The sequence below is a fragment of the Prunus dulcis genome, chromosome 3 (assembly GCF_902201215.1).
Source record: "Prunus dulcis chromosome 3, ALMONDv2, whole genome shotgun sequence".
In the NCBI taxonomy this organism is placed as follows: domain Eukaryota; kingdom Viridiplantae; phylum Streptophyta; class Magnoliopsida; order Rosales; family Rosaceae; genus Prunus; species Prunus dulcis.
In genome coordinates, this window is record NC_047652.1 from 528,338 (window position 1) to 554,867 (window position 26,530).

The following is a 26,530-nucleotide window of genomic DNA, read 5'->3' on the forward strand; positions in this document are numbered from 1 at the left end:
TTGTAACAGGGTCATACGCATCAGTACTCAAAACAAGTATAAAAACCTTCCAATCCTGGGAATTAAGGAAGATGAACAATTCTAACAAATGAAAAAAAATTATTATTAGAACCCATCCAGGTGCCTCCCCTGTTCAACAGTAGAAAGCGTTGTGTTGCAGCGAAATAATTGAAAATTTCAACAATGGCATTCATATCGATGTACTATTAAGATGAAGAGTATCGACTTTAATTATAACCCAATGAATACTGTCAAAAATCCAAACACTACTAGCCAATGGAAATCATGTCTTACTTCTTTACAAGAAGTTCTAAACAGAACTGAGTCACCATATTGCAAAACAGCAGCCGTACCACTCGATTAATGTGCACAATTCATCCCTCAATTTTAAATCATAGAAAACATGCTTACCTAGATTTGGTGCTCTCCTGTGCATACCGCTACATTACTCAGACCTGCACCCTGAAAAGTTTTCGGAGCGGAATTTAACTAGTGCTAAATAATCAAACAATAATCTGCAAACCACATTAACAATTCCAACATCCTAGCTCCCTAGCCAAGCCAACACCCCCAAGATTCACAAATCGACATTCTGTGTGGTTACTAAAAGCATTCTACTAAAATTTCAGTTCCGCATCCTTAAGAACCACTTTAAATAGTGTCTACCTTAGATGAACCTGGATATACGGGATATTCAACTTTTCGGCCAAAACATAAGGTAACAATTTAAATCCTTTTCAGTTGCCTGAAGGGTAAGACTACTCACCAAATGTAATTGCACTTAAACATTCAGTATCGACCGTAACCTCTCCCATAATCATCATGCCTCGGACGCTGGAACTCGCCAAAGTTGTCATGAGGCCTTGACGGATAATTTTCCATAGGGTTTGGGTATCTGCTCCTTGAATCCATAGCTAAACTGGCCCCAGCATAATGAGGATTGGCTGAGGAGCCATCATATTCATTATAATTCTGTGATTTATAACCACCAAAACCTGAAGTCGACATCTGCTGATTAACCTGTTGTTGATGCCTCTGGGCATCAATTTGAATAAAATCCTCCCACTGTTTTGCATGCATCCCCCTCAGGGTACCCAGTTTCGTCATGTAGTTCTCTCTCATTTCCCTAATCACCTTTTATCCGTATAATACAAAGTCAGATACCATAAATTTGTAAAAAGAGATCAAGCGTTTTAAAACAATTACATTTGGTAAGAAAACAGGCACGGTAGCTGGAGATATACTAGACACAAGTTTTCCTTTTATGTTAAGAAAGGTATAGGATCGTCAAATACCCAATTATCACTTCAAGCAACAAGAACAGAATTAAAAGTGTTCATTCTATTTATATTTTTCGAGAGTTGTAAGGTAGTCCATACCTCACGATGTTTGTAATTTTCTTCATCTTCTTCCTTGTCACGAATTCTTCCAAGTTCTGTTGCCTCTCTTTTGTACTCCAATTCTAATTCTTCTAATGTCTGAGGGGTGGCAGAGTAATCAAACCGACGACCAGATTGCATGTCAGATCCTTTTTTATCAGAATCCCACCCATCATTTCTATAAGTAGCCATGCTCTGATTATGACCATCGTATGAACTATACGAGTTTCCCATGTAAGGGGCACGTGCTGGAGAATTTGAATGGCTTGGACGACTTCTAGCTCCGTCATTACCATAAGCTTCATGAAATGAAGAGTATGTTAAGCACTTGATTCAAGATGCTAACGCAGATGTCAGCTTTAATTCAACATACTGTCTTATTTTCAGAGAGAAACGATCTGAGGCAAAATTTCTGGATATGCTTTCAGTAAATGATTTCATTTCCGAGACAACCCGATCAATTCAGACCCAAGTTACTTCAGAACTCTACGTAGTACACACAATTCTTGAGATAAGAACTTACCTTTTGGTGCAAACAAAGGACAAGCAACAAGCCGATTCTTTCATAAATGGGAAAATTTTACAGACAGCAGGTAGGAAATTCTATGGGAACCTAACAAGCTACGAACTTCCTATATAGACCATAAACATACCCTATGCTGCCCCTACCTTGTGGAGAACCCCTGGAAAATTTCTGCATATCCTGACGTATACGGTCTTCAACAAACTTCTCTTGCCTGTGAAATCTTTGCTGAAAATGTGACCCATTTCGGGAACCAGAATGAGACCTCTGGGATTCAGAGCGTTGTAACCGTGAACCAACAGGACTTCGCTCAGATGACCTTGATCTAGTCATGTGAGAACCAGAACCATCTCTTTGCTCACCTTCCTCTCTAATCACTTTGTGCACAGCATCCACCCCCTTTCTTAATATTAACCTATCCTTGCCACTGACAATAATAAATTTTTCCTCCATCTTAATATTGCAGCCAATATCCTTTTCAATCCTGTCTATCACTTTCTCTGTGAAAAGTGATTTTACATGCTTTTCTCTAGCAGGTACCCTTTCCAAGAAATCTTGAGACTTGCGATTTGCTCCAAGCGTAGACGGACACCCCTAAAGATTTACCAAAATTCATTAGAACATATTTTATCATAAGGAAAAATAAAACCCTTCTCTTTCCATGAATATAATCACAATATTTTTTTTTTTATACCAAGAAATCCACCAATCCGCTTTTGCGGACGTAGCTTTGAAACTGGGGCCCCTCACTGAGCCATACAAGCTTTGGGAAGGAGGAAACATTAGCAAATAGCTAGATAGGTACCTCTGGGGTTTTCAAACCTCAGACCACACGGTAGCGCAAACCATGGGCCTGACCATTCCAGCTAAACCCCACGTTGGTAATATTTAGGAATACAAAGAACCACAAGCAAGTCTACACATGCTATGCGGTTCTATTAGTTTTTATGACCTTGCATAAATTTCTATCACGACTATATTTTTGCAATGAGGTTCATGAAGTACCAGTTTCTTTGAAGAAAAAATAGTGAGTCATTTTGGTGAAAATACTAATGTAACGGAAATATAGTGTGGAGAACAGAAGACATAAGTCAAATACATAATATGACTGATAGCCACCAACCTAAGTGAGCTACAGCTTGATCAGCAACATAAACAAACAATGCCAATTGAAAGTAGCTTTGGAACACAGCTCATAGAGGTATATGGAATCTGTTCTGTTCAGACAAATAAAACGATCTACCTGCCCAAGTGTATGTGCCTGTCGGGAAGTTTATTGGGGTGTGTGTGTGGGTGTGAGTATCAAGATGCAGAGATGGGATACCTAATTCCAGTAATAAACCTAAAACTCCGAAAACAGGGGTACCCTGAGCTAAAGTAGGTTACCAACAGAACTAGTATGTGTGGAAAATCTGAAAAGATACAGCATCAATCTATCTGAACTTGAAATCTAGCAGACCACAAATGTAAACTCTCGGGCAGAAGCTGCTTCCAATTACTAAGTCAATTACAAGATGGTCTGAGCTATTCCAATTACTAGAATAGGTATTTTATAAATCAGCAATTGAAAAATAAAAGACGAAAAGTTTGTGTATGTGTGTGTGGCAAATATTTACCTGAGTAAAGTGACCTGGTTCCCCGCAGATTTTGCAAATCATTTCCTCTTCCTTCCTCTTCTTCCAGTTCCTCTCAGTAGCTTTTGACTTGGCCTCCCAAACCTTGGCTTCTCGGCTGGTGAAATCAGTTGGGACGGCGTTCGGGTCGCGAGTTTCCTCTTCCTCGTCAGACCCGGTAAGGGACCTTTTGTTTGGCTTTGCCCTATCTTGTGTGTTTGTGGCATTTGACCCAGGAGGGCCAGTGTACTCCTTGTATAGTTCGCTAAAATCATCATCAATATCAGGGTCTGGTCTCGTTTCCATGTAACTCAACGTTATGAACTCTAACATTACACAACACAAACCAAACCTTATCAGTATCCTCCATAGCCATCAAATTACATAAGCAAGAAGATAAATAATGCATCTTTAAGACATTCCCAAACACCATCTTATTGAATATTGATACTGCAGTCCTATGAGGACCCAATTCCCAATCGATTAAGTTCACTTACTAAGCAAAACACTTTGGATTAATTTCTAAACAAAAGCAGCAATCAATGATAAAAATGATAACAAGCTCTGTTTTTCTGGGCAGACAATCTTCGTGAAAATTAATAAATAAATAAAGTTTTTAAAATCCACTACGATATTATACAATAACATAATATGGCAAATTAGGGGCCAAGTGAATGCTTGAATGAATTACACAAGGGTTGGATTAAATCTGGTGTACGGAAGGGTGTTTCTGTGGAAGAAACGAAAATGTTACCTGAAGAGTGAAGATAGTGGAGCCGCAAAGCAAAGGCTTCGAACGTCGACGAGGAGAAGCTAAGGCCTAGGGCTGGGTTTGTTATTAATCTCTGCTGCCGGCTGATGTTTCTTTGTTATTTCTAGATGTCACTCCTATTTTGTTCAAATTCTATGTCCGCCCCAAAAATCCACTTTTATGTACTCTACAGTCAAATATGGATGAGTTTCGCGTTTCATGCCGGACTAATCCATGTGTAGTGTTTTGAAATAATTATTTCTCACGAAAAGTTCTAGGTTTAATTTCTAATTATCGTGTTATGTGTGTATATTTAGTATTCTATTGCCATACTCATAGTTATATTTTGGTCACTCAACTCCAAAAATAGCTGCAGAGATCCCTCAACTATCTATGGTGTTGCATTACTAGTCTTTTTCATCAAGTTTGTCTATTTTTCTGTTAAATCCATGAATAAACTTGGAAATCCATGCCAAATATTTATAAAAACGAAAGGGTTAATGACCTAAATGGTCCCTCAACTATTGCTCAATTATCATTTTGGTCCACCAATTAAAATTTTCAATTCAAACATCCTTAAACTTTTTATTTTGTACCAAGATGGTCCATCCGTCAAAGTCTGTGTATTATTCCGTGAAATCGAGGGACAAAACCGTATTTTTAGGTGAGTATCCTCCTCTAAAAGGGTTATTGATTCCAATAGTCCCCCAACTATTGCTCCAGTATCATTTTAGTCTACCAACTAAAATTTTCATTTGAACCATCCTTCAACTTTTTTTTTTTTTTGGGTATCAAGGAAACTATTATAAAACTTAGAAAATTAAAAAAAATTCAATCTCACTAGCCACATGACTTTTTTTTTTTGGTTGTGAAACTGACCTAACAATTAATAATAAAACATTCTCTATTGTTTATATTAATTAAAATCACATATATATATAATAACAAAATTTATAAAAGAGCAAACAATAATTAAAAATTAAAGGAAACTATTATAGGAACTTGTACCTAATTTTAAAATTGAAAAAATTGAAAAAATTGAATATCACCACCAACATGGCTTTTTTTTATAAATGACATTGACTTAAAAAGTAATATTTTTTTCTCTATTGTTTAAATTAATTAAAAATTTTAAAATAAGATAAATACAAAAATAAATAACAATAAAATTGACGGACATTGACGGTATGACCATCTTGATACCAAAAAAAAATAAAAAAAAATGGAAGGACGGTTCAAATGAAAATTTTAGTTGGTGGACCAAAAATGATATTGGAGCTGTAATAACCCAAAACAAAAATTCTTATTTAATTAGTAATTTATTTTGAAGAAAGACAATTTTGCCCTCGGAATATTTTATTGAGAAAAAGTTGACTTTTTGACCGAAAAGGAATGACAATTCCACTTACGCCATTCCGTAGAGCACGACGAAACGAGTCCGTAGACACGGAGTGGACTCGAATCGGAGCTGTAACGAAGAAAATACGGTTAAAATACCGTGAAGGGCAAAACGGTAATTTGGATAAAAATCAGATTTTTATCCCTTCTCTCTCTCTTCTCCCTCAGTTTCTCTCTCTTCTCTCTCCTCCCTCCCGCTGTGTTCGGCCGTCACCTTCAGACCGCCCGAGCCACCGCCACCGGCCATCACGAGCCACAGCACCGGTACCAACCTGACCGGCCCGACCCCGCCGTCACGCCTCAGCCCTCCCCCGCCGCTCGCCAGCCGCCGAAATTGGGCGAAAAAACTGACCGGTTTTGTCCAAACTTCAAACCGTTCATTCTCCTTCAATTCTCCTCCAAATTTGTCGAGTAAGGTATGGATTCCTACCTATTTTTCATGCTCTAACTGATGGTTGGATAGGTTTGCATCAATTTTGATCATACATAGCCCAGTTTTCGAATTGAATTTCGACCGAGTTTCGGCCTCCGTGTTCAGCCACCTCCGGCCAGTTTTTGGAGTAGGTCCAAGAACAAAAGTGGTTCCAAATATGGTGTTATACCTAGGATAGGAGTTTGGAGCCGTGGTTTTGAGTTTTTCCGGCGATGTGTAATTGCTTTGGACACCCATCGCTACCGGCGCGTGTGGCGGCGCGTGGGCAAGGGTAGTGCAGCGACACTGTGTCTTGTTGCGATCCTCAGTTGTCAAGAGCGCGTAGGAATTCGCGGATCTCAATTTGGATACCGTTTGAGCTTCGAACGGATTTTTCATATTGTGCGATTTCCGGGTTCAATACTGTTGAGCCGTTGGATCGTACTCAATTTCAGCTATGTTATTCTACATAATTTCAGAATCGTGTAGGATTCAACGGATTGTGAGTCGGAGTCCCGGATACTCCGAAATCGCGAACCCTAGGGCTAGGGTTTAGAAATTATGCGATTACACAATCGTGGTCAATCCTATCGTCCAATTCAGACCAGACTAGCAGGATATGGGTATTTCAATGTGAGGAACCTATAGGGACTCCCAGATTGGCAATTGGAGGTCGTGGACCCCATGAGGTTCCGTATTGACCAGTATGGCAGTTTATCGCTTAGTGAAGCCTCAGGTCTTTTAAGACAGTTCTAAACGTCTGAAATGCTTAAGTGGGCATAAGAACGACTTTCAAGTTAGTGCACGCACTTCTAGGAGCCGGGGGTCAGGGTTTTACTTTAATACTTTTATTGAGCAGTTTTATTAATTAAAAATTTATGGTTTAATCAGGCACCCGGGGCCAGGCAAACCCGCAAGAGGGACCTTCAAGAGGTCCAGTTAGCTCGGACAAGAAGTGAGTGGACTTTTCTTTTATAAATGATTTTATGCAAATAAAATCCATTATTTAATCTTGAAGAAAGTTTATTGATTATGATTGTTCCTAGCATGTTTTGTTGAAGTTAAATATCTTTATTGATATGTTGCCTAATTAAAATGCTAAAACGAGATGGAAAGTAGAGATTGAGATTTATATCAGATAAAATGGCAGTAGAGTTCCAGATTTAACAAAAATTTCAGTTATTTATCAGAATTTTCATAAATCTTATATTTTCTTAAGCCACCGTGGGTACCCAGTTACAGAAACAGTTTGCCGTTGGTATATGTTGCCTTCGGATATGACGATGTCCAAGGACATCCAGTTTACCTTCAGTTTTGTCAGTGCACTTGACAATTGCCTCACGAGTTTCGGAGACGCCGGGACCGTAAGAGCCAGGATTGCGGATCAGGCTGACTACGGTCCCCTGAATCCTGCCAGTTTGCGGCTCGGGTTGACTTTGTGTCACCAAGACATGCCAAGGGAATTGACGGATACAGGAATTGATGGAATAAAAAGGGGTACACCTAGGTGGTAGTTGTAAATTGATTTATGTGCTTTTGTGCGAGTTTTATTGTTATTGAACATGTTTTGCATCTGCGTATATTACTGTGAATGCCTTGATTTCAGTATGAATATAATGAACAGGAAAAATCTAACTTTTGCATAACTGTTTTTACAGTGGGGTTATTATGTTCATATACTGTTTTCTAGAACTTTATTTTTGTCCACTCACACTTTCAAATGTTTTCCGCCCCCAGGCAGTAGACGTGCACAGGAATCCACCACCGGGCCTTCTCCTAGCTTCCACACCCCTTCGTAATGTAGGATTTTGTTTGTAAAATAATTAACTCCTTGGGATATTTTTAGCAGCTGCTCTGATATCTGGTTTTAGTTGAAAAACAGAACTTTTGAATAGTTTGTGTACGTACTGGCAGTTGGTTATAAATTTTTTTGCTCGTTCTGACAGGTGAAATTTTGGGTTTTGAACAAATTACAGGGGAGACTCTGCCGAATTTTTGGTAGAAGTCCAGGCAAATTTTGAATCTTAGTTTGTAATTAGAAGGGTAAATAGGTCTTTTGTGCCCGACATTCGCCAAGTGTCGGACACGCACAGGGTCCGACTCGAATTCCAAAGCGGAATTTGGATCGGGTCTTGTCAGGAGCAATAGTTGAAGGACTATTTTAGTCATACCCTTTGACAAAGCTTCTCAAAAAGTCGCATATACCCTTCAAAACTCAGTCACGTGGCCATCCTGTGATCAGAAGTAACTGAATTTGTCACGGATGGACCTTCTTGGTACAAAATAAAAAGTTTAAGGATGTTTGAATTGAAAATTTTAGTTAGTGGACCAAAATGATAATGTAGCAATAGTTGGGGTACCATTTAGGTCATTAACCCAAAAAATGAAATAACAAAAAATAAATAAATCAGGGTTATTTGTAGCAATGGTCCCTCAACTATACTCGGAGTTACATTTTGGTCACTCAACTCCAAAAAATTGTTACAAAGGTCACTCAATTAGGTGTTATGTTGCACCATGAGTCCCTATCGTCAAGTCTCTCTAACGGTAGGGACTAATGGTGCAACACAACACCTAATTGAGTGACCTTTGTAACTATTTTTGGAGTTGAGTGACCAAAATGTAACTCCGAGTATAGTTGAGGGACTATTGCTACAACCAAAAAAAAAAAAAAAAAACCCTACAAGTTACAACCTAATTACTATCGAACATATTTCCTTCGATTTTTAGGGTTTTTTACTACAATAATCCCTGAATTTATACTCGAGAGTTTCAATTTGGTTCTCAAACTTCATTTTTGGTCAATTTGGTCATCCAATTCTCCTAATTGTGCCAATTGAGTCCTTCCGTCACAATTTCCATTAATTTTAATCACGTGAATGGCACATGACATACTTTTTATGAGTAAATTAGATTTTTGGGAAGTTTGGGATTAATAGGTGTCTATGGCTAAATTGAGAGTTCTATTGAAGGGTTAAGGCTCAAATTTGGGGATTTTGCAGTTCTAAAAAAACTTTGATAGCTTCGAGTCTTGGCATAGGTGATGGTCGCTCTCATCTCCTTCACTAGCGGAAAAAGTGAGCCATTTGGGGTTGGAGGGGGTTAAAGCTCTCCAGTACTTGGGGATATGTAGGTAAGTATGATTTCAAATTGATGGTTTTAACCTCAACTAGACAACCAAATTGACAGAATGTTAAGGAATGACTCAATTGACACAACTAAGATAGTAGAATGACCAAATTGATCAAAAAAAATTTGAGAACCAAATTGAAACTCGAGTATAAGTTCACATACCATTGCAAATAAAAACACTGAATTTTACTAAAATCATTAAAACAAATCAAAAACCAAACCCCAATACTTTTTTCTTTTCCATTTTTTCAAATTAGTTACCCAATTTCATAGCATACTAACATCCTTTTCATTTTATACCATAAAACCCACACATCCTTTTATAATCATTAAATCTCAAACGTCCTAAAATTTATCATTTGGTCTCATTCTATTCCCATTTGTTGATTCAGGGCTCATTTTGGACTGCTTTTCTACGAAGTACTTATGCTCATAAGTGCTTTTGTTAGAAGCCCTTTTAGGGCTCATTTGGGAGTGATTCTGGGAGAGCCAGAATAATCACCTCCCATTTGGTTCTCCATAAATCACTTAAAACCACTTAGGGCCAGTTTGGCATTGTTGTGCTGTGAAAATAATCGTTGTCAGATTTGTTGAGAGAGAAATCAGCTATGAGAGGAAGTAGTTTGGCGTTTTGTAAATTTTTTGGTTAAAAATGTTGTTGGTACTGATTCCCACATAATCAGAAAATGGTTTCCTCATTATCATTAAACTCAACGCCTCTTCAAAACTAATTCCTGCATAATCAGAAAATGAAAGCACCTAATTAGCTGTTTTCCCTTATAGCTTTCTCTCACAGGAGTTTTTAACATTAAGTGATTTTCTCATAGTTTACCAAATGGGTTGGGCTTCTAATTTTTTTTTAAAATCACTTATCACCCCATATAAGTAATGCTAAACAAGCACTAAGGGATTATATTATTGAGAAGTGATTCTCTACATAAGTGATTATATTAAAATAACTTTTAAATTTTTGTTCAAAATCAAAGTGCTTCAAGAAGATTGGTTCTCCAAAAAAATGCTTTTATGATCCATAAGCGCTTTTAAATTATTATGTCAAACACAGTTAGAAACACCTTTTTTTTTTTCCTTCCAAAAATAGCTTTAGGTCATCCTAGAGCTTGTAATGAGAACTTAACAATTGAAATAATTTCAATATTCACAGAAAACATGAACATTGCTACTTTTTCTTATAATCACGCTTTGATATATGTGCCAAAATAATTAATCAATAATTCAAAAAGAAATACTTCTGTAAATGTGTTAAACTACCATTAACAAGAATGTAGGGCGCTATGTCAATGGGTTTCCACTACAGTGGTGTTGGATTCCCCCTTCCCCGTGGCACCCAGGTTCGAAATCCCAAAGGACCCGTTTGGTTCATGGGAAAGGAGATTTGAGGATGAGAAATCAATTGCTTTTCCATGTTTAGTAAGTCCATGCATGTGAAATCGTTTCCTAGCCCATGGGAAAGTAGAGGGGAAAGTGAAGCTATCCTTCCAACTTGGGTTTTGTTTTCCCTCATCATGGGAAAGTTTGGGAAAATAAGCCAATATTAAATAAACATTTTTCATGACAATTTTGTCCCCATTAACAATTTAGAATTACAATAAATTATTAGATGCATTCTTTTTTTATTTGATTTAATATGGGTATAATTGAAAATTTATACAAATTTCGTTTTCCATTCCTACTCAAAACAAATATGGGAAAGGAAATAAAGTGATATCTCTCGGTTACTTTCCCAACATTACCAAACATAGAAAATGAATCTTTCATTTCTTATTCCTTAAAAAATAACATGAGAAATTCATTCATCTCAAATTCATTTCGTGAACTAAAAGTGGCCAAAGAGTTTCTTTCCAACAATTAAAAAAAAAAAAAAAAGTGTGTGGGGGCTCTATTTACAAGAGGAGTGAAAGCCATAAGCATAACTACCAAAAAAATAATAATAATAATTTAAAAAAAAAAAAAAACATGTCCACGAAGATAGTTACCTTCTTCTTCAATCGCACTCAAGTCTACAATTTTAGGGTTAAGGTTAGAGTTTGGCATAAACTAATCCAGGCAGAGTATATGTGAAGCTGGAGAGGCACGGAGAACACCAAGAGCCCCAGGGCATCTCGTACCCTGGGACTGGTTCTTCCTCTTCTTCATGGCCCCCCGTCGATCCCCACCATAACCATCACAACCACCACAATCACCACCGCGATTCCAACCACTACGACGACCACCACCACCATGGCAACCACTCTAATGGCTCGTTCCATCCGGTGCCTTTTTCTGTACGCAAAAGGGCTTGGCATCCTTCTAATCAAGGACCTTCTCCAGGTATTGTATATCATTTTTTTGTACATACATTTGTATTTGCCTTAATGCTCTGTTTGGTAGGTAAGGAAATGTAGGAAAGTAATGGAATGGAAACAATGAATTGGGTTAGGCTGCCAAAAATACTCTTTTTCATATACTGCAAATTACTCTTTTTCACTATTTACATTCTGAGGAAGGTTCTTAGCAATGCGTAGCTGAATTTGTTTACACATGGAAACTGCATTGGTATCTTAATTTCAGCTGTATTTATCTTATTCCCTCCAAAGCTAGGTTTTTTTAGTACCTCTCACTTTCTTTCTTTCGGGGATTTTGTTTTTCAGATAACGTTGAAAGCGCCTTCCATGTAAAACTTTATGTTGCACAGGTTTCCAGAACAGCGACTGAGGAAGTTGTGAGTAATTATTTCCCCTAATCTGTCAAAATGTGTTTGGTGTTCATTTCTTTTGAAACTAAACTTACCAACCTAGCAAAGATGTCTGTTTCAAATTATTTGGTGTCGTGCATTGGTCTTGTGACTGCTAATTCTATTTAATAAGGTGTTCTTGTTTTTCTATGTCAGATTCGCCCGTTGTTTGAACAATATGGAAGTATTACTGAGGTTGTTATTTTGAGGGATAAGAGGACAGGCCAACAACAAGGTACCTCAATTCGTATGGGGTGGGGTGGGTGAAGGATAGATTCTTGGTTCAGTTCCCCTTGTTAGTATAAACAAAAAACTGATGTTTCTATTTCTTGGTCTTTGGAGGGGCTGATCAGAGAACTCAATTGCTTATGTTTTCTCTATAGCTTACATTAAAAAAATAAATAAATCATGTCCCAAAATTCCTCAATAGATGTTTTATGTTTTTGGGTTCTGAATGCCCCTTGAATTTTAACATCTAAGCAGTAATTTTAGGTTTTCTTCCATCTTCGACGCTCTTCGCTTTCATTACCAACTTGTAAATGTTAATAAGTCTGCCGTTTGCTTGGTACCTCCATTTCTGTTTCAATAGTATTTCATTTAACTACGAAAGAAAAATAAGTAAGAAAACAGATTTAGTGTTGCTCCTGCAGGCAGTTGTTTCGTGAAATATGCAACACTAGATGAAGCAGACAGGGCTATCACAGCCTTGAATAATCAGCATTATTTTCCTGGGGTGAGTTAATTTGTTGCTCGATTGATAAATAGATATGTACTTATGTCATTCATCATGTTACTGTTTTGCCAGGAAGTTCTACCAATCACAGTTAAATATGCCGACTGGGAATTGGAACGCCTTGGTAATTTTCTAATGCTTAAGGAATTTCTTGTGGGACCTTTTTTGGATTGTAAACCAGAAACTTAGTATCGTTTATATTTTAGGAATTTTTAGGATCTGCATCCTTATTCCTCAAGAGTTTTAGTTTAAGTTCAATAAATGTTTTCTATTGGATTAGGTCCATTTACTAATTTGTATGCCCAATTTTATGAGATAACTTTATATTTTATAGAAAATGTTGTGAGTCCCCTTGTAATTATCAAAGCATTAGATATCATAAATGTACCATTTTCCTCAAAATTTAGAATACAATGACTTTCATTTTGCATAAAATTCGTGTTTCTGAAAATTTGGTCAATGTGTATCAAACAAGTTTAGAATGGATATAGAACTACACTGAAAAAAAATGAATTGATATGTATCAAACGAGATCCATAATGAATATACAACTATGTAGGAAAAAAAAAAATTGAATTAATATTCCTGTGAGACAGATGCAGTATTAACACGCATCAGAGTCCACTTTTTCACATCATGTATGTAATACAATTAATGTTTTTTTTATTTTTAATAATGTATCTGTTTTAGCTGTATATTTGTTCAATTTTATTAATCACGATTCCTGAATTCGTAAAAAATAAAGCTGTTGTTCTTCAGCTTGAAAGGTTGGATTCTTGTTAAGTTAAGATCCAACACCCATTTTTTATTATTATAAGAAAATAAGGGATGAATATTAATTGATTGGGTTTTCAGTTATAAAGGGAATATATTAGTTACCACTGTGCTAATGAGGAAGGTATGAATTTCATATTTGAAGGTTGGTGACCGCAAAGATGAAATATTCTTTTACTTTCTATCTTGCTTTTACTTTCTATTTTGTACGCTTATGACTTTTGTTATATTGTTTGTATTGTCTTTATCCTTGTTTTTGTTTTGCTAGCAAAATAATAGAATATCTTCTCTCATGCCTTTCTGTTTTAAATAACGAGAATGTAATGAGCAATAAAGTGTATTGTGTGTTTTCAACTGACATATATAGGGTGTGTTTTGGAGTGTTTTTGTCTGTGAAAAAAGCACTTTGAGGTGAATATGCAGGATGTACGTAGGGTTTTAATGGAACTTTTTTGTGCTTCTAATAAAAGTCACTTAGTAAAAGGCTTCTTGTAAAAGCCTTTCTAGTCAGGCCATCTGATGAATTTTGTTTTTCTTGTCCTTTTGGTAGCGGGACTTGACAAGTTGTATGTGTGTGGCCTGAACAAGGAAGCTTCAAGGAAAGAAATTGAGGAAGTACGGTGAATGTTTTCTTACTATCACAACCTCAACTAAATAATTTACTCATGTATTCAACAGTACATCGCTACAGATGTATCATGCATTTGTGCACATCCATTTGTTTATGCATGCACATCTTTTCTTATGGATATGCACTTATGCATGCTACTTGCATGGAAAAAAACAATATTCTTCTCAACCCATTTTTGGTTATATACTCCCTCAACTCTTTTCAAGATGTTCAGATTTATATGGTGCTTTCTATGTCAGATATTTTCGCCATATGGTTTTGTTGAAGATATCTACATTTTGCGTGATGAGATGAGGCAGAATCGTGGTATTTTTATTTTTCTCATTGTTGATCTCTCTATCCTTTATAACTTTGAGTTGCATGTTATAGACTGGGTAGGTTGAAGATATCTACATTGTGGGGGCTGATTATGCTTGCCTCAATATAGTATTTTCAACCTAATGATGTCCTGTGTTCTATTTGACGTCACAAGAACTGGAGATATTCTGATTTGCATGCTTGCTAGTTACTAAAGAGGGTAGAAGTAGGTGGTGGATATCGTAGCCAGTAGTTCTAACTTTTATATCTGTCAGCACTTCAGTTGGGGTCTATCGTAATTTAATGGTGAAATAGTATCTTTCTTTATTTTAGTCATATAATTTTCTGTAAAATCTAATGAAAGATTTGTATGGAATCGCAGATTGCTAAAAACCCGTTACTGTTTCTTTGTTCTGGCTAATGCTTTTTTATATATATATTTTTATGGTTTTTTTTTAAAGGGACTGCATTTGTGAAGTTTTCCCATAAAGATATGGCTCTGGAAGCAATCAAAGCATTAAATGGAACCTTCATTATGAGAGTAATGCTTTTGTATTGCTTAGTAACATGCACTGATTGTGTCATTACACTTTGAAGGCATCTAGTTTGATTCTTCTTTTCTATGTTACTTCAGGGTTGTGCTCAGCCGTTAATTGTTCGCTTTGCAGATCCTAAGAAACCGAGGGGAATAGAATCAAGGTTATGCTTTGTAACATTCTTCGATACGTGTGTGTATGCCGAGAGCTTTTAAAGAGAGATCTCTCTTTCTGAGAGGAAAAAGGGATGCATGTGAGGCCCATCTCCCAGTGCAGTATAAAGATCTTGACCATCCCTTTTATAGATTCCCATGACCCTTTTAAAAGGCTTGGCCAAATCATAAACCATTTTGTCATCTAACTTTGATTAAATTATAGACTAACATAGTTTTTTCGACAAATTTTGAAATGTTCATCATAATAAACAAATAGCTAAGCAATTTGCTCTTTTATTTTTTATTTTTATTTTTATAAAGATGATCCGTGAATGGAAACCTTAAAATGGATGGTTCGGATCATTGAACATTGCATGGTGAACCCCAACACGGGGTTCACTTTCATGAAAATATGGGATCCCTCTTTGGATGGGACCACACATTTTGGAAAAAATGAAACTGCTCAGTGGTCCAGATTTACGGTCTGGAAACGTTTACCAGTCACCCAAAAGTAACTTTTTATATCTGGTTTTAAAGTAAACAGAAACGTTGGCTGAAAGAAAGATGTGTACAAGATGTATACAGTATTAACTGATAATGTTCTTGTTTGATTTTGGGGCAGTTAAATCGTTGTGAAATTTTCTAAATTTGAATTCTCTTTCTCTAGGGGCAATTATTTATTTAGCAACACAAACATTGTTCCCCACTCTCAAGAACCAGTTGTTAGGTACAATTCTGTATTTATACATCTTACATTTCATTTGTCATTCTGTTTGTTAGTCTTGACTGTTTGTCTTCTGCTTTACTCTTTTCAGGCCAGTATCTGATCATGGTGATTCCACTGGAGGGTATAATATGCATAATGCATCGTATCCTGTTCAACAAGCTTCACACCCGCCTATTTCCCAATTGGCAAACCATGAACCCCAGGCTTCTAGTGTCATACAACCACCATTTCCTCCATCAAAGTCACCTTCACAGTTGTGTAGGATGCCTTTACAACACACACAAATTACGCATTCTCGGACTTCTCAAGTAGAAGTTAATGAGACCCAGAAGCAGCATCTGACGCAACCATCAGGGCAAATTATTGGGCAGCAGCAGAGTTCTCAGGTTAGTAGGTAACAATGATAAATGATTTATCAGGCTGCCAAAGTGATGAGTGATCAAGTAATGATGTATATTGTTAATTATTCAAATTAAATTTTAAGTGGGGATTCCTTGCTCAAAGATGTTCGTTTGTACGTGTATCATATATATAACACACGAGGCTTTGAAGAGGTTAACCTTTGAAGGGATACGATCATGAGCATGTTGTCACAAATATGTCATGTAGCTACTGCTTGTGACACCCTGTGTTTGTTGAATTGTTTGTGTATGGGCTCTTTAGAACCATGGGAATCATGTCTATCCTGTTAAATGATTATTATGCATGTGGGAGGGAGTAACATTGGCTATAGTAACCCTTTAAGTATTAAAAATAGGAGGCTTTTAGTTGTTTCTGGAACTTTTTCATTGGTGGATACAAAATTGCTATAAATGTATGTTAAATTGTTCTGTGGTAGTTATGTGATGCACGAGTGGTAACGCACACAATTTTACTAACAATGATTTTGGTACTTGGTGACTCGTACAAACTCTTTTCTGCCATGCTGTGATATTGGAAACTGTGCAAATACGTTGGTGTCTTATTGTCTTCTATGGTCTCCACAAACTGGACGCAATCCTCAGACAGTTGCTAGCAATTCTCTCTCAGCTGCAGTTCCTTCAAATCACGAGATAGCAGCTTCCATAGAGTGTGACTGGAGTGAACATAACTGCCCTGATGGATACAAGTATTATTATAATTGTGAAACTTGTGAAAGCAGAGTATGTTTCAGTCTTTGAAAATCTTCTTCATATGACATTTAGGTTTCTTAGTTCCAGAAGATATTGAAATGTCCTATTCAAAATAATTGGGAACATATGATTAACGGCTGTGTTATCTGGTCTACAGTGGGACAAGCCTGAGGAGTTTGCCTTATTTGAGCAAGCATTGCAGATGCAGACACAGCAGCAAAATCCTTCTCACCATCTTAAATCTATGTCGTCGGTTCTTTCTACCCAACATAGTGCTCAAACACAGCAGGTACGGATTCAGACACAGGCCTTCCATCAGACACTACAACTTCAGAAACCTTGCTCATCTGCACCGGTTTGTTATTTTCACTTAATTTTTCATTTTTAAGATGGTTTTTCTGTTGTAATGTGAATAAGGCGTCGTCTTTTTGCTAGCGATTGGCACTGGGTACCCATTAGGTGTTAGGGATGTTGTAATTGGGGTGTTTGGGGAGCTGCCGCGGGGGGTGGGGTTTGTTGGGGTGTTGTGTGGTGGTGATGGTGATGGTGATGGTGGGTGGTGCCCATGGGTTCCTACTTGTTTGTGGAATAGTTAGGTTTACTTTCTATGTTATGTGGCTGTTTTCACATTAGGCAAGCAACATCCCTATAAAAATTAGCAGCTAGTGTAAGAATTGCCCAAATAGAAATTGTTTTAGCACACTATACGAGCTTCAAGTGTAAAGATTCAATTTGAGTATGTCTCTTTAGCACTACTGGAAGCCGTGATAGTGTAAATAATGTCCATGTGGACGAGGACGGATATGGTATTGTCAATAACATGCTGTGGTTTTGTAGGAACTGGATCATGTGCAAATCCAGCCAGAAACAAATCCTGTTGTTGGCCCAACCTGTGTTTGACAGGTATTGATTATGTAATTTACAATTCACTGAGGCAATTGCCACAATGCATTGGTTAGAAGTGACTTTGAGCACTTCATGAAAGTTCTAGCCATTCTTTTTGCTTTCTATGCAGAATGGCCAATTTTTCCATTCTTAGAGAAAAAAAAAATGGCATGCAACCCCATCCCAGTCCTTGGAGGATTGAATCATCGGTAAACTGTTGGTACATTTGCAAGATTGTGACATTACTGGTTCACTCCCTATGTCCTTTTTTCCCTCAATTTTATTTTATTGTTGAAGTCACTGCGATTAACGCAAATTGAAGAGTTGCTAGTGCTGAGGGTGACTATTGTACACAATGAATGCAATCCAGCGCAGGGGGACCATATTGTGTGAATGCAACATTTTCCCCACTCTCGGGTCAAGATGCAAACTTCTGCGAACTGTACTTTATTGGTCATTTCAATTTGGCTTCTCATCTTAAGCTGCTTCTGTAGGAAAGAGCATCCAGAAGCATTTAATTGCTGAACAATAGTGGTGGAAGCTTAGAAAAGGGTGTAATATGTATTAGACACAGGTGTAGAAATGTTGCCATCAACGCTTAAATTATGGAGTCTTTAATCTCATGCAATCGGCTTGTTACTTGCCCGGAGATTTGTATCATAAACCAGTTATTTACATAACATGAAGCATATGATGTGTTTGTTTCAAAATAGAATGTTGCATCTTTGGTGCTCATACTGCCGCTGGCTGAAACAACTTAACAGTAGTTGACAAAAAGCTTTCATGCCCATATTTTGTGAAGTCTTGTTCTCTGCAGGTCCATTGATATATACTGATTTTCAATTGGAGTTTAAAAGTATGATTATTCAAACCCATACGTTGGTTGGTTCCTCTATATACTCAATATTTTGTGAAAATTTTGATATATACTTATATTCATGTGTGGCATGTGTGGCATACCGTGATTAGTCAAGGATAGCATTGTTCACACAAGTGTTTCTCTTGCATGAGAGTGCACGGGACAATGAGTTAGGATTAAGATGGGTCAATGTTGGATTAACAAACCGATAAAAATACTTTTGGTTCCCATGGCCATGGCAATTGACTAAGCAGCGCAAAAGTTGTGGACAAAATGGCCGCGGAACATGTAAGAGTGCATATGACTCAATACACGGGTAGATATTATTCCATTATTAAGACAAGAGAATCACACGGGCGGATTATCCCAAATGTGAAGGCGGTGCTTAGTTTATATGGCAGAATCCATAATCCCATTCCATCTATTTATTCAAATTCAATGCATCAAAAATGGAGGGTGAGATTTGATGTGGCATAAAAACGAGAAAGCAAGGCATTTATTGTCCAAGACTCTCAAAGTGGGGCGGTAGAGATTTTGATCTTTGAGTTGCCTTTTCTTGTAGCATACGCATGCATAGTTTTGGGACAGCGCATTAGATGTTGTCACCAAATCTTCCCAATTGCAGCCCCTTTTTCTAGAATCAATTGTTTTTATGTGAATTCCAAGGGGAGAAGGAAAAAGGGAAAAATATTAAAAATTTAAATAATAAATAAACAAATAAGCAAAGAGGGCTCCTTCATTAATTGTGGGTCTGGACTGGAGGGACTACGCAGAAAACCCTAACCCTCAAAATCATGACTGCGCAGCAGCACTAGTACTGCTACTCTCCAAATGAAATCAATGCACATTCCTTCCACAGCAAAAACAAAGATATAGGACAAACAAGGGGTCAGAATAATTAAGCAAACCCATTTTCCATATACCACAATATCTTTACATACCCAATCCCACATTTCCCCCCTCTTTCAGAGGCTCTTCCACACACCCCACAACCCTCAAGAGGAAAAGAAAACCCAAAAGAAAAAAAAAGAAAAGAATATCTGATGAGGTAAAAAAACTAACTACTACCAAGTACCTGCATTGGATTAAAATATCCATGTTCCATGGTTACGGTGATAATCACCATCAGGATTAGCATGAGCACCTGATCTCAAAGCAAGTCAGTAACCTAAATTAGTACATAATTAAGTAGCATTGCATTAACTAATGGGATCTCATCTCATGATCAGGTACGGCCATGGTTATCTATAAACATACATATATTTATATAAATATATCTACTCTTGCTTCAGCATATGGGAGGGCACTATGTCTTGAAGAAGCCCATGGTCTGTCAACATAGCAGAACCAGTTGCTGGGGTGCAAAACCGCCTTTCTCTATGAAAGCCGGTGCCGCTAGCATTTGCTGTTGGTGAGCCACCATTAACATAGTTGCAGAAATTGAAAGGTTGCAGTTGCTGTTGATAGTGATGAGATAATAGGGTTCTGGGCATTGAAGGCACGCCAAAGGTGGTAGTGATATTGGGTTGAGCAGAAGCCGAAGCCGTGAGAGTTGGGCGAGGTATGAGTGGGCTTGGGTGTGTGTGTTGGCCTTCATAAGTTGTCACAACGATGCTTGGGTCATTGAAAGATCGCTCCACTCGCTTCTTCACATTACATGCTGTACTTGTGCATCGATAGTAACTCCTACAATCAACCAAAATCATGAAATACATACATAAGATCAAAGATAAAAAAAGATAATAATAAGTAAGATTATGATTTCTGATTCAAAACCCATAACTAATTTAATTCTGGGTTTTGATTAATTTGAACTGAGGATGATTATTATTAACAAGCAGTTAGCAATGCCATGATAATAAATAAGTGTTAATTTGGCACTGAAGTTTAGAGTGAGTACCTGGGGAAGGGGCTGTTTTTCACAGCTTTTTGACCGTACTTTCTCCATCTGTAGCCATCTTCCAGATGATCAACCTCACTCTTGGTCATGAATGCAAATCTGGGTTCTCTCTGTCTCTTCTGACTTGCCTTCTTCGCTTTCAACCTTTGCTCATCCACACAATGAACACAAAGAAAAACCAACCTTTCATCAGTACATCATCAGGCTTTTTATTATATAATGAAAGTTGAGTTCACTTTAACCCAAAGTCCCAATTTTCAATTTCAGGTCGCTGTACTATAAATCCCAAAATGATAAAAACCCCATCTTTATCTTGATCTGTTAGGAAATGGGTCTCTCTCAAAAACAAAACTTAAAGCAAAGCAGGAATGAAAAACTCACTCTTTCTTGGTCTTTGGTTGGTCATGTTCTTCTTCTTCATCTTGGTCTGCAGCACCTTTATTATCAGTCTGTTCCTCGTTCAGAGCCTCACTGGATGCAGATGAAATCGATGAAGAGTTTGGTGTTGCAGGCTGCTGATTCAAAGAGTAGTCGGAGCACTCCTTTGCCATTATGGAAGTTTTTGGAAAGTTTGGAGCTAATGAAGGCAACATAGATGGTGTCTGAGGCAAATAATCAAACAAGGAGTTAGTACAAAAGTCCTGGCCAGCACCCAAAAGCTCCATAAACCCTAAAGATGAGCTCTTTTCTCCTTCACAGAAATCAAATATGCCTGAAAATGGTGATGAGGAAAACCCACATCCAATATTGGTACTATTGTCCTCCATCTTTACCACATCCTTCTTCACATCCATTGCTTACTCTCAATACAGAAAGAGCTACTCTTCATCAAGGGCTAGAAAGAGAAAGTGGGTTTTGTTTGTCTTAGTGAGAGAGAGAGAGAGAGAGTAGGGTAGGGTTGATCTGGTTTATAAGATTTGAGAGAGAGAAGAAAAAGGAGAGCGTTTTGGGGTTGGAGAAAAAAGTAAAGAGTTTTTTTGGGGGTTAGGGATTGAGAGTGAGAGGGTATGCTGGGGTTGGCTTTGGCTTGGCCTCAAATATTGACCGGCAATTGTAGGTCAAGGGTTGTGTACGGAGTAGGCAGAGTGGCAGTGGCAAAAATTGAATGCATGGTTCCGACAAAATGGTCGACGCTTTCATACAGTGACCTTTGACCGGTTAACCGGTTTTTTTAAATATATTTTTTAAAAATTCGTAATGTGAACGGGGTTTCATTACACGTGACCTTCTTACGGCTACACAATACAGCTTTGAACCTCACTCGTGTGTAATCTTGTGCATGCATGTGAACTCAACCAAGCGATAACTTTGCTTTTCATATTTAATTTCTGCATTTTTCCTCTTTTTTTTGAGTACAAGCGATAGTCTAAATTGCAAGAATAGGAGTTTCTCATACACACAGCAGGGACAACTAAGATGTCATAAGGTTCAAATCTGAGACGTCTGATCTGTAAATCAAAAACCCTTTTTCACTGGACTAAACCCCGGTGACTTCATATTTATATTTTAATTTGTTGTTTGTAACTCATTGACTCAAAGTCAAAGAAGACCATATTATTTATAAAAATGAAGGAGAAATAATGAATGGGAATATAGTGGCGTTTTATAATTGGTGCTGCAGGTGAAGTATATATATAAGTGATGAGGGAGGATATATATGTTAAATCCTCTCATAGAATTAATTAATAAATTAACTAGAATTAAATCGATCGACTTGATTGAATACAAATGACTTTATTTGGAGATAAGAGATAGTTTCACACTTGATGACAGCAAAAAGGGTTTTTATAGAAGGCTAGACGACCTCTTTGACTGATTCACAAATGTTAAAATTGGGAAATATTTATATTTAAGACCCACCAGAATAATTAAGGAAGTTGCCATATCCTCGAAACAATCCTTAGATATTCCCTATCGCATAAAAAAATCAGTGAACAGGACAAACTTTAGGTGCAGATCATGAGCAGAATTCTTTAATCATGTGTTTAAAATTTAATTATGATAAGAGTATCAACTTTAATTTTATTTTTAAGGTGTGAAATCATATGTTATCTTTCTCCATAGTCGGTGGTTAATGCCTTTTTGCTGCTTTTTATCTTGCACCGAATGCACATAAAATCCCTACAGAAAAATAAAATAAATATTTAAAAAAAAAAAGAGGGCCAAAGACACGATCGACTTCTTTTCTCTTTTGGTGAAATTGTAGGCCAAAGTTGCACCCCCACGTGTGGCTTACGACGCACACACACAAAGATAAAACATGCTGACATAATTTCCGTGTAACTTTGCATGCCTATAATTATTGTGTTTCCAACTTTTCTTGGTAAAACAATTAAATCACTCGTTCATTTTTGAGGCGTTTTTAATTGTTTTTTGTTTTTTGGTTTTTGATGTTGGCTGTTGATGGATCCCAATACTATCATTTCATACTGATATACACTCAACCATGCTGAGGTCAGTCAGTGCATGGTTATTGCAAGATACCATCATTGCAATTTTGCGATGCCACACAAGCCATCCATATACTTCCATTTTTTATTCCTCTTTTTTTCCCTTTCCGTACATATGTCTATCTTATTAGTTACACAAATTCGAAATCTCTAATTATGTTGTTATGCAATAGTTCAATTCAATCCTATATTCAGATATAGTAACACGAGACACTAATTATGTTAGATGACATACTTAACCTGATATTAATGGGGAGAAGGTTTAATCCATGGAAGAATTAGAAATTTTCAGAGTAGTGAGCTATAAATTGATTTGTTCATTTGTTTTGCGTGGGTGGCTCACTGTCGTTTTCTTGGAAGCTGCTCGAGTAGAGTGGGCCAATTTTGCCTAAAGTGACATGGGCTAATTAATTTCCATTGGACTAGGGTCCACCCTAATCTAAAGGCAATTCTGTCCTTGGATTTAACTATTATCATGAGTCTAAACCATTTCAAAAGATACATTTCTCTAAATATATCACAAATATTTTGGAAATCTTGGTGCAAGATCATATTAAGATCTTAAAAATTGGTCTTGACTGTTGATCCTTTGTCTAGTTGTTTGTTTTAACTTGAACTTGTGTGAGGATTAGTACTGAATACATAGCAGGGGAATTAGGTTAAATAATCCTTGTTATTAGTCATGATTGCATAAATGGAAGAACCTACAAAGCTACTTACTTTTCCCCTTTGTTTTGTTTGACTGAAAGTTGAGAAGGTGCTTTTTTAGTACTTGCGTTTAGCTTTTTTACACCGATCCTCAGCTGAGCTGAGGATGTTTTGGTGACACATCCTCAGGTCCTACCCAAACAAAGGAGAGTGACGTCTACATGAGCCATCCACACCTCACACATTTCCAGCACCAATTGATCCGAAAAGTATGAAGAGAAAGAGAAATATGAGGCAAAAGTAATTAGCTCCGGTGTTTTCTTTGCATGATAAGATGGCTGTAACTTTCTTGGAGATAAAATCTTCACGCGTTTTCGGAATATTTTGGGTTTCTTATGCAACACGCTTTCGAGATCCTGCGTTCTGAGTAATTTGTGTCTTCTTTAGCGGAAGATGTTTTTTTTCCTTAATTTATTTACTTTTTTTATTCATGAAATTTTTTATTTTAGTTAGATAATGGTAGTGGACTGGTAGTATGCGACTGTTTGACTAGCATTGCTTTTGCTTTTGCTTTTTGTGTACGTTTAGGAGCTTTCAAAAACAGCCAAAACAACTACGAATTGAATAATAAGTCTCTGTTTTGTTGTGTTGTGAAAAGTCTCCTCCTTCCGTTACAAGCCCAAGTTCCAGACTCAGACCCCAAGATTTGACCATGGTCCCTAGTCCATGCCCCCTACTACTATAGCCTATATTCCATCTCTCCAACTTTTCTTATTGGTGAAATCCTCTTCACCCAATTACGGATTAGTAAATATACTTTTAAATAATTTTAGAAATTATTTTTAAGTATTTTTGTTCACAAAATACTTGGATTTTAAATGAAAATTTCAACGTGCATCTATATGATAAACGGTTTTCCTTAATAACAAAGAACAACTAAAAGAAGAATCACCTACGAATTATATATCTAAATATATCAAATTGTGGTCTAAAAAGAACCTTAAGAAGGGAAAATTACGAAACCAAAAAAATACTAGAGTGATGATAATTCATAAGGAGAGAAGATGTGACAATATGGAAGTAAACGCACTACCACTACAAGCAAGCATTGAGACCCTACCACCCTACCAAAGACAATATCTCAAGTTGGATAGCATTTGGTCCAAAATGAACCACCAATTAAGCTCAACGCCGGTTGACAGGGATTGTAATAAATAAGTTTGGCATAGTGTCTCCCATCTCTATCACAACCACAGAAAAAAGCTTGTAATAAGAATATTTCTTCTTCTTCTTCTTCTCTCTCTCTCTCTCTCTCTCTCTCTCTCTCTCTCTCTCTCATAATTCTCTTTTTCTTCCATGTCTTTTGTTATTTCTATTATAAATCATGACTGGTTAACTGCCTCCATTATTGCCGGGTCATAAGCTAAGATTTCTTGTTAAGTGTTGCTCATGGTTTGTAATTGGTTACAAAATTTCTTACTCCCACCAAACCGTTGCTTTATTTAAACAAAAAGATCAATCACCCACTTGAAGCCTCACATTTATCCTCTTCATGTGACTAACAATTCAATTAATTATTACAAAACCTGTAAATAATTATAAATAATGCAACCCAACACCCATAATTAAATATCTATAATCTTTCAAAGGTAGCAGTTGTTCTAGAAGTTTGACATAATTGATTGGGGTCTTATGACTCGTGAAATGGGTTACTTTTGGTTGGTAGTCTTTTTGTGAGTCATCAGTCTTAACCTCATCTGCATTCGGAGATGAAAAAGTTGGGGCTGAGGGATGCACATGGAACTTGGAAGGGAGGAAGTCAAAGCATAACCATTCGGCTAGGGTTGAATATATATATTTTGTAACAGCTCAAGGCTCGGGGTCAGATGGCTAGAAAGAGACAATTTTATTTTATTATTAGCTCCAAAATTTTATGTTTCTTCTTGTACCTTGTTGAGAAAATAAATTAAACCAATGGAGAGTTTTACACTTCTCCTTCACCTATTTGTCCCCTATAAGATAAGTGCATATATGTAGCTACTGCCTAGTGGGTAGTGGATAGGAAATATACACAAGCAATTTGAGTGACAGCAGTCCAAACACAGAGCATATCTTCAGCTTATGGTGTTTGTTGAAGCCCTACATTTGAGAATATTTGTCAAGGTAGTACTCAGATGAATAATTTGAGATGAAGAAAATCAGCAATTGAAGCTACATTATATTAGTAGGTTTAAAGAGACCGTCGTTGTTTACGGTAATAGGCATCGGCTTTTTTTCGATATCTTTTCTACCATGAAAAAGGTAGAAAATAAATCCATAAAAATTGAGGTAATATTAATGACAAACTTTCATTTTAAATTCCAACCACAGTTGATTTGATAGTAGCATGCAATATAGGACATTCATTGTCCATGTAAAGCCAGTGGTACATATTTTACACGGAGAAGGAAAAAAAGGCAAAAAGGTAAAATTCGATTCCATCAACCCATACCTTGGTGCTTGGTGAACAAACAAAGCATCTATATCTCTTCTGTGGAAAAATATTATAGGCCCAAAAGTTCAAAGCTGATTCACATGCATAATGCATATGCATGCAGCCAGCCAGCGAGCCGTGTGAAATGTTTCGTGTCTTTGTTCTTGGTTGCTGCTGCCGACACATCTTTTTTTGTACATCCTGAATTGGAAAATCCAGAAACCAAACACTCAACCTAATTGTCGGCCCATTTATCAACTTTGTTGTTTCACACAATAATTAATTAAACACGTGTTCCATTTCATATTGCAAAAGCAATAATAGAGGTTTTCTTCTTCGATTAGTTCTTTAATTTTCAAGAGAGTACTCAAAACGCAGTAGCATATGGGAGCCATGTGCAAATCGTACTGT

At 37.0% G+C, this 26,530-nt stretch overlaps 3 protein-coding genes across 3 annotated transcripts; 1 reads left to right on the forward strand and 2 right to left on the reverse strand.

Annotated features, from left to right (window-relative positions):
* Positions 1-201: 201 nt before the first annotated feature.
* On the reverse strand, positions 202-4,401 carry LOC117623297. Its single transcript, XM_034354211.1, has 6 exons — positions 4,270-4,401; positions 3,519-3,841; positions 2,049-2,496; positions 1,380-1,678; positions 767-1,134; positions 202-462 (listed from the first exon to the last, which is right to left on the reverse strand). The coding sequence occupies exons 2-5, from the start codon at positions 3,819-3,821 to the stop codon at positions 790-792; spliced, it is 1,395 nt and encodes a 464-aa protein (XP_034210102.1). The 5' UTR covers positions 3,822-3,841; positions 4,270-4,401; the 3' UTR covers positions 202-462; positions 767-789.
* Positions 4,402-11,262: 6,861 nt separating this feature from the next.
* On the forward strand, positions 11,263-18,579 carry LOC117621544 (flowering time control protein FCA; the record flags this gene model as incomplete). The annotated part of the gene is made up of 15 exons (XM_034352093.1): positions 11,263-11,536; positions 11,857-11,927; positions 12,096-12,174; positions 12,590-12,672; positions 12,745-12,796; positions 13,997-14,061; positions 14,317-14,383; positions 14,836-14,915; positions 15,009-15,073; positions 15,733-15,792; positions 15,881-16,178; positions 16,797-16,934; positions 17,062-17,259; positions 17,742-17,807; positions 17,920-18,579. Coding segments are annotated over 14 exons (1,593 nt in total), but the record flags the coding sequence as incomplete, so codon positions are not given.
* Positions 18,580-19,366: 787 nt separating this feature from the next.
* On the reverse strand, positions 19,367-21,530 carry LOC117623301 (WRKY transcription factor 23-like). Its single transcript, XM_034354215.1, has 3 exons — positions 20,930-21,530; positions 20,549-20,692; positions 19,367-20,334 (listed from the first exon to the last, which is right to left on the reverse strand). The coding sequence occupies exons 1-3, from the start codon at positions 21,340-21,342 to the stop codon at positions 19,926-19,928; spliced, it is 966 nt and encodes a 321-aa protein (XP_034210106.1). The 5' UTR covers positions 21,343-21,530; the 3' UTR covers positions 19,367-19,925.
* Between the last annotated feature and the right edge of the window lie 5,000 nt (positions 21,531-26,530).

Excerpts from the sequence above, each read along its gene's own strand:
- LOC117623297 (XM_034354211.1), bottom strand. The coding sequence starts at position 3,821 with ATGGAAACGAGACCAGACCCTGATATTGATGATGATTTTAGCGAACTA. Across the intron at positions 1,679-2,048 it reads TTCCAGGGGTTCTCCACAAG|CTTATGGTAATGACGGAGCT; the intron begins GTAGGGGCAGCA and ends CATTTCATGAAG. Across the intron at positions 1,135-1,379 it reads AAAATTACAAACATCGTGAG|GTGATTAGGGAAATGAGAGA; the intron begins GTATGGACTACC and ends TACGGATAAAAG.
- LOC117623301 (XM_034354215.1), bottom strand. The coding sequence starts at position 21,342 with ATGGATGTGAAGAAGGATGTGGTAAAGATGGAGGACAATAGTACCAAT. Across the intron at positions 20,693-20,929 it reads CAACCAAAGACCAAGAAAGA|GTTGAAAGCGAAGAAGGCAA; the intron begins GTGAGTTTTTCA and ends GGATGAGCAAAG. Across the intron at positions 20,335-20,548 it reads AAAAACAGCCCCTTCCCCAG|GAGTTACTATCGATGCACAA; the intron begins GTACTCACTCTA and ends GGTTGATTGTAG.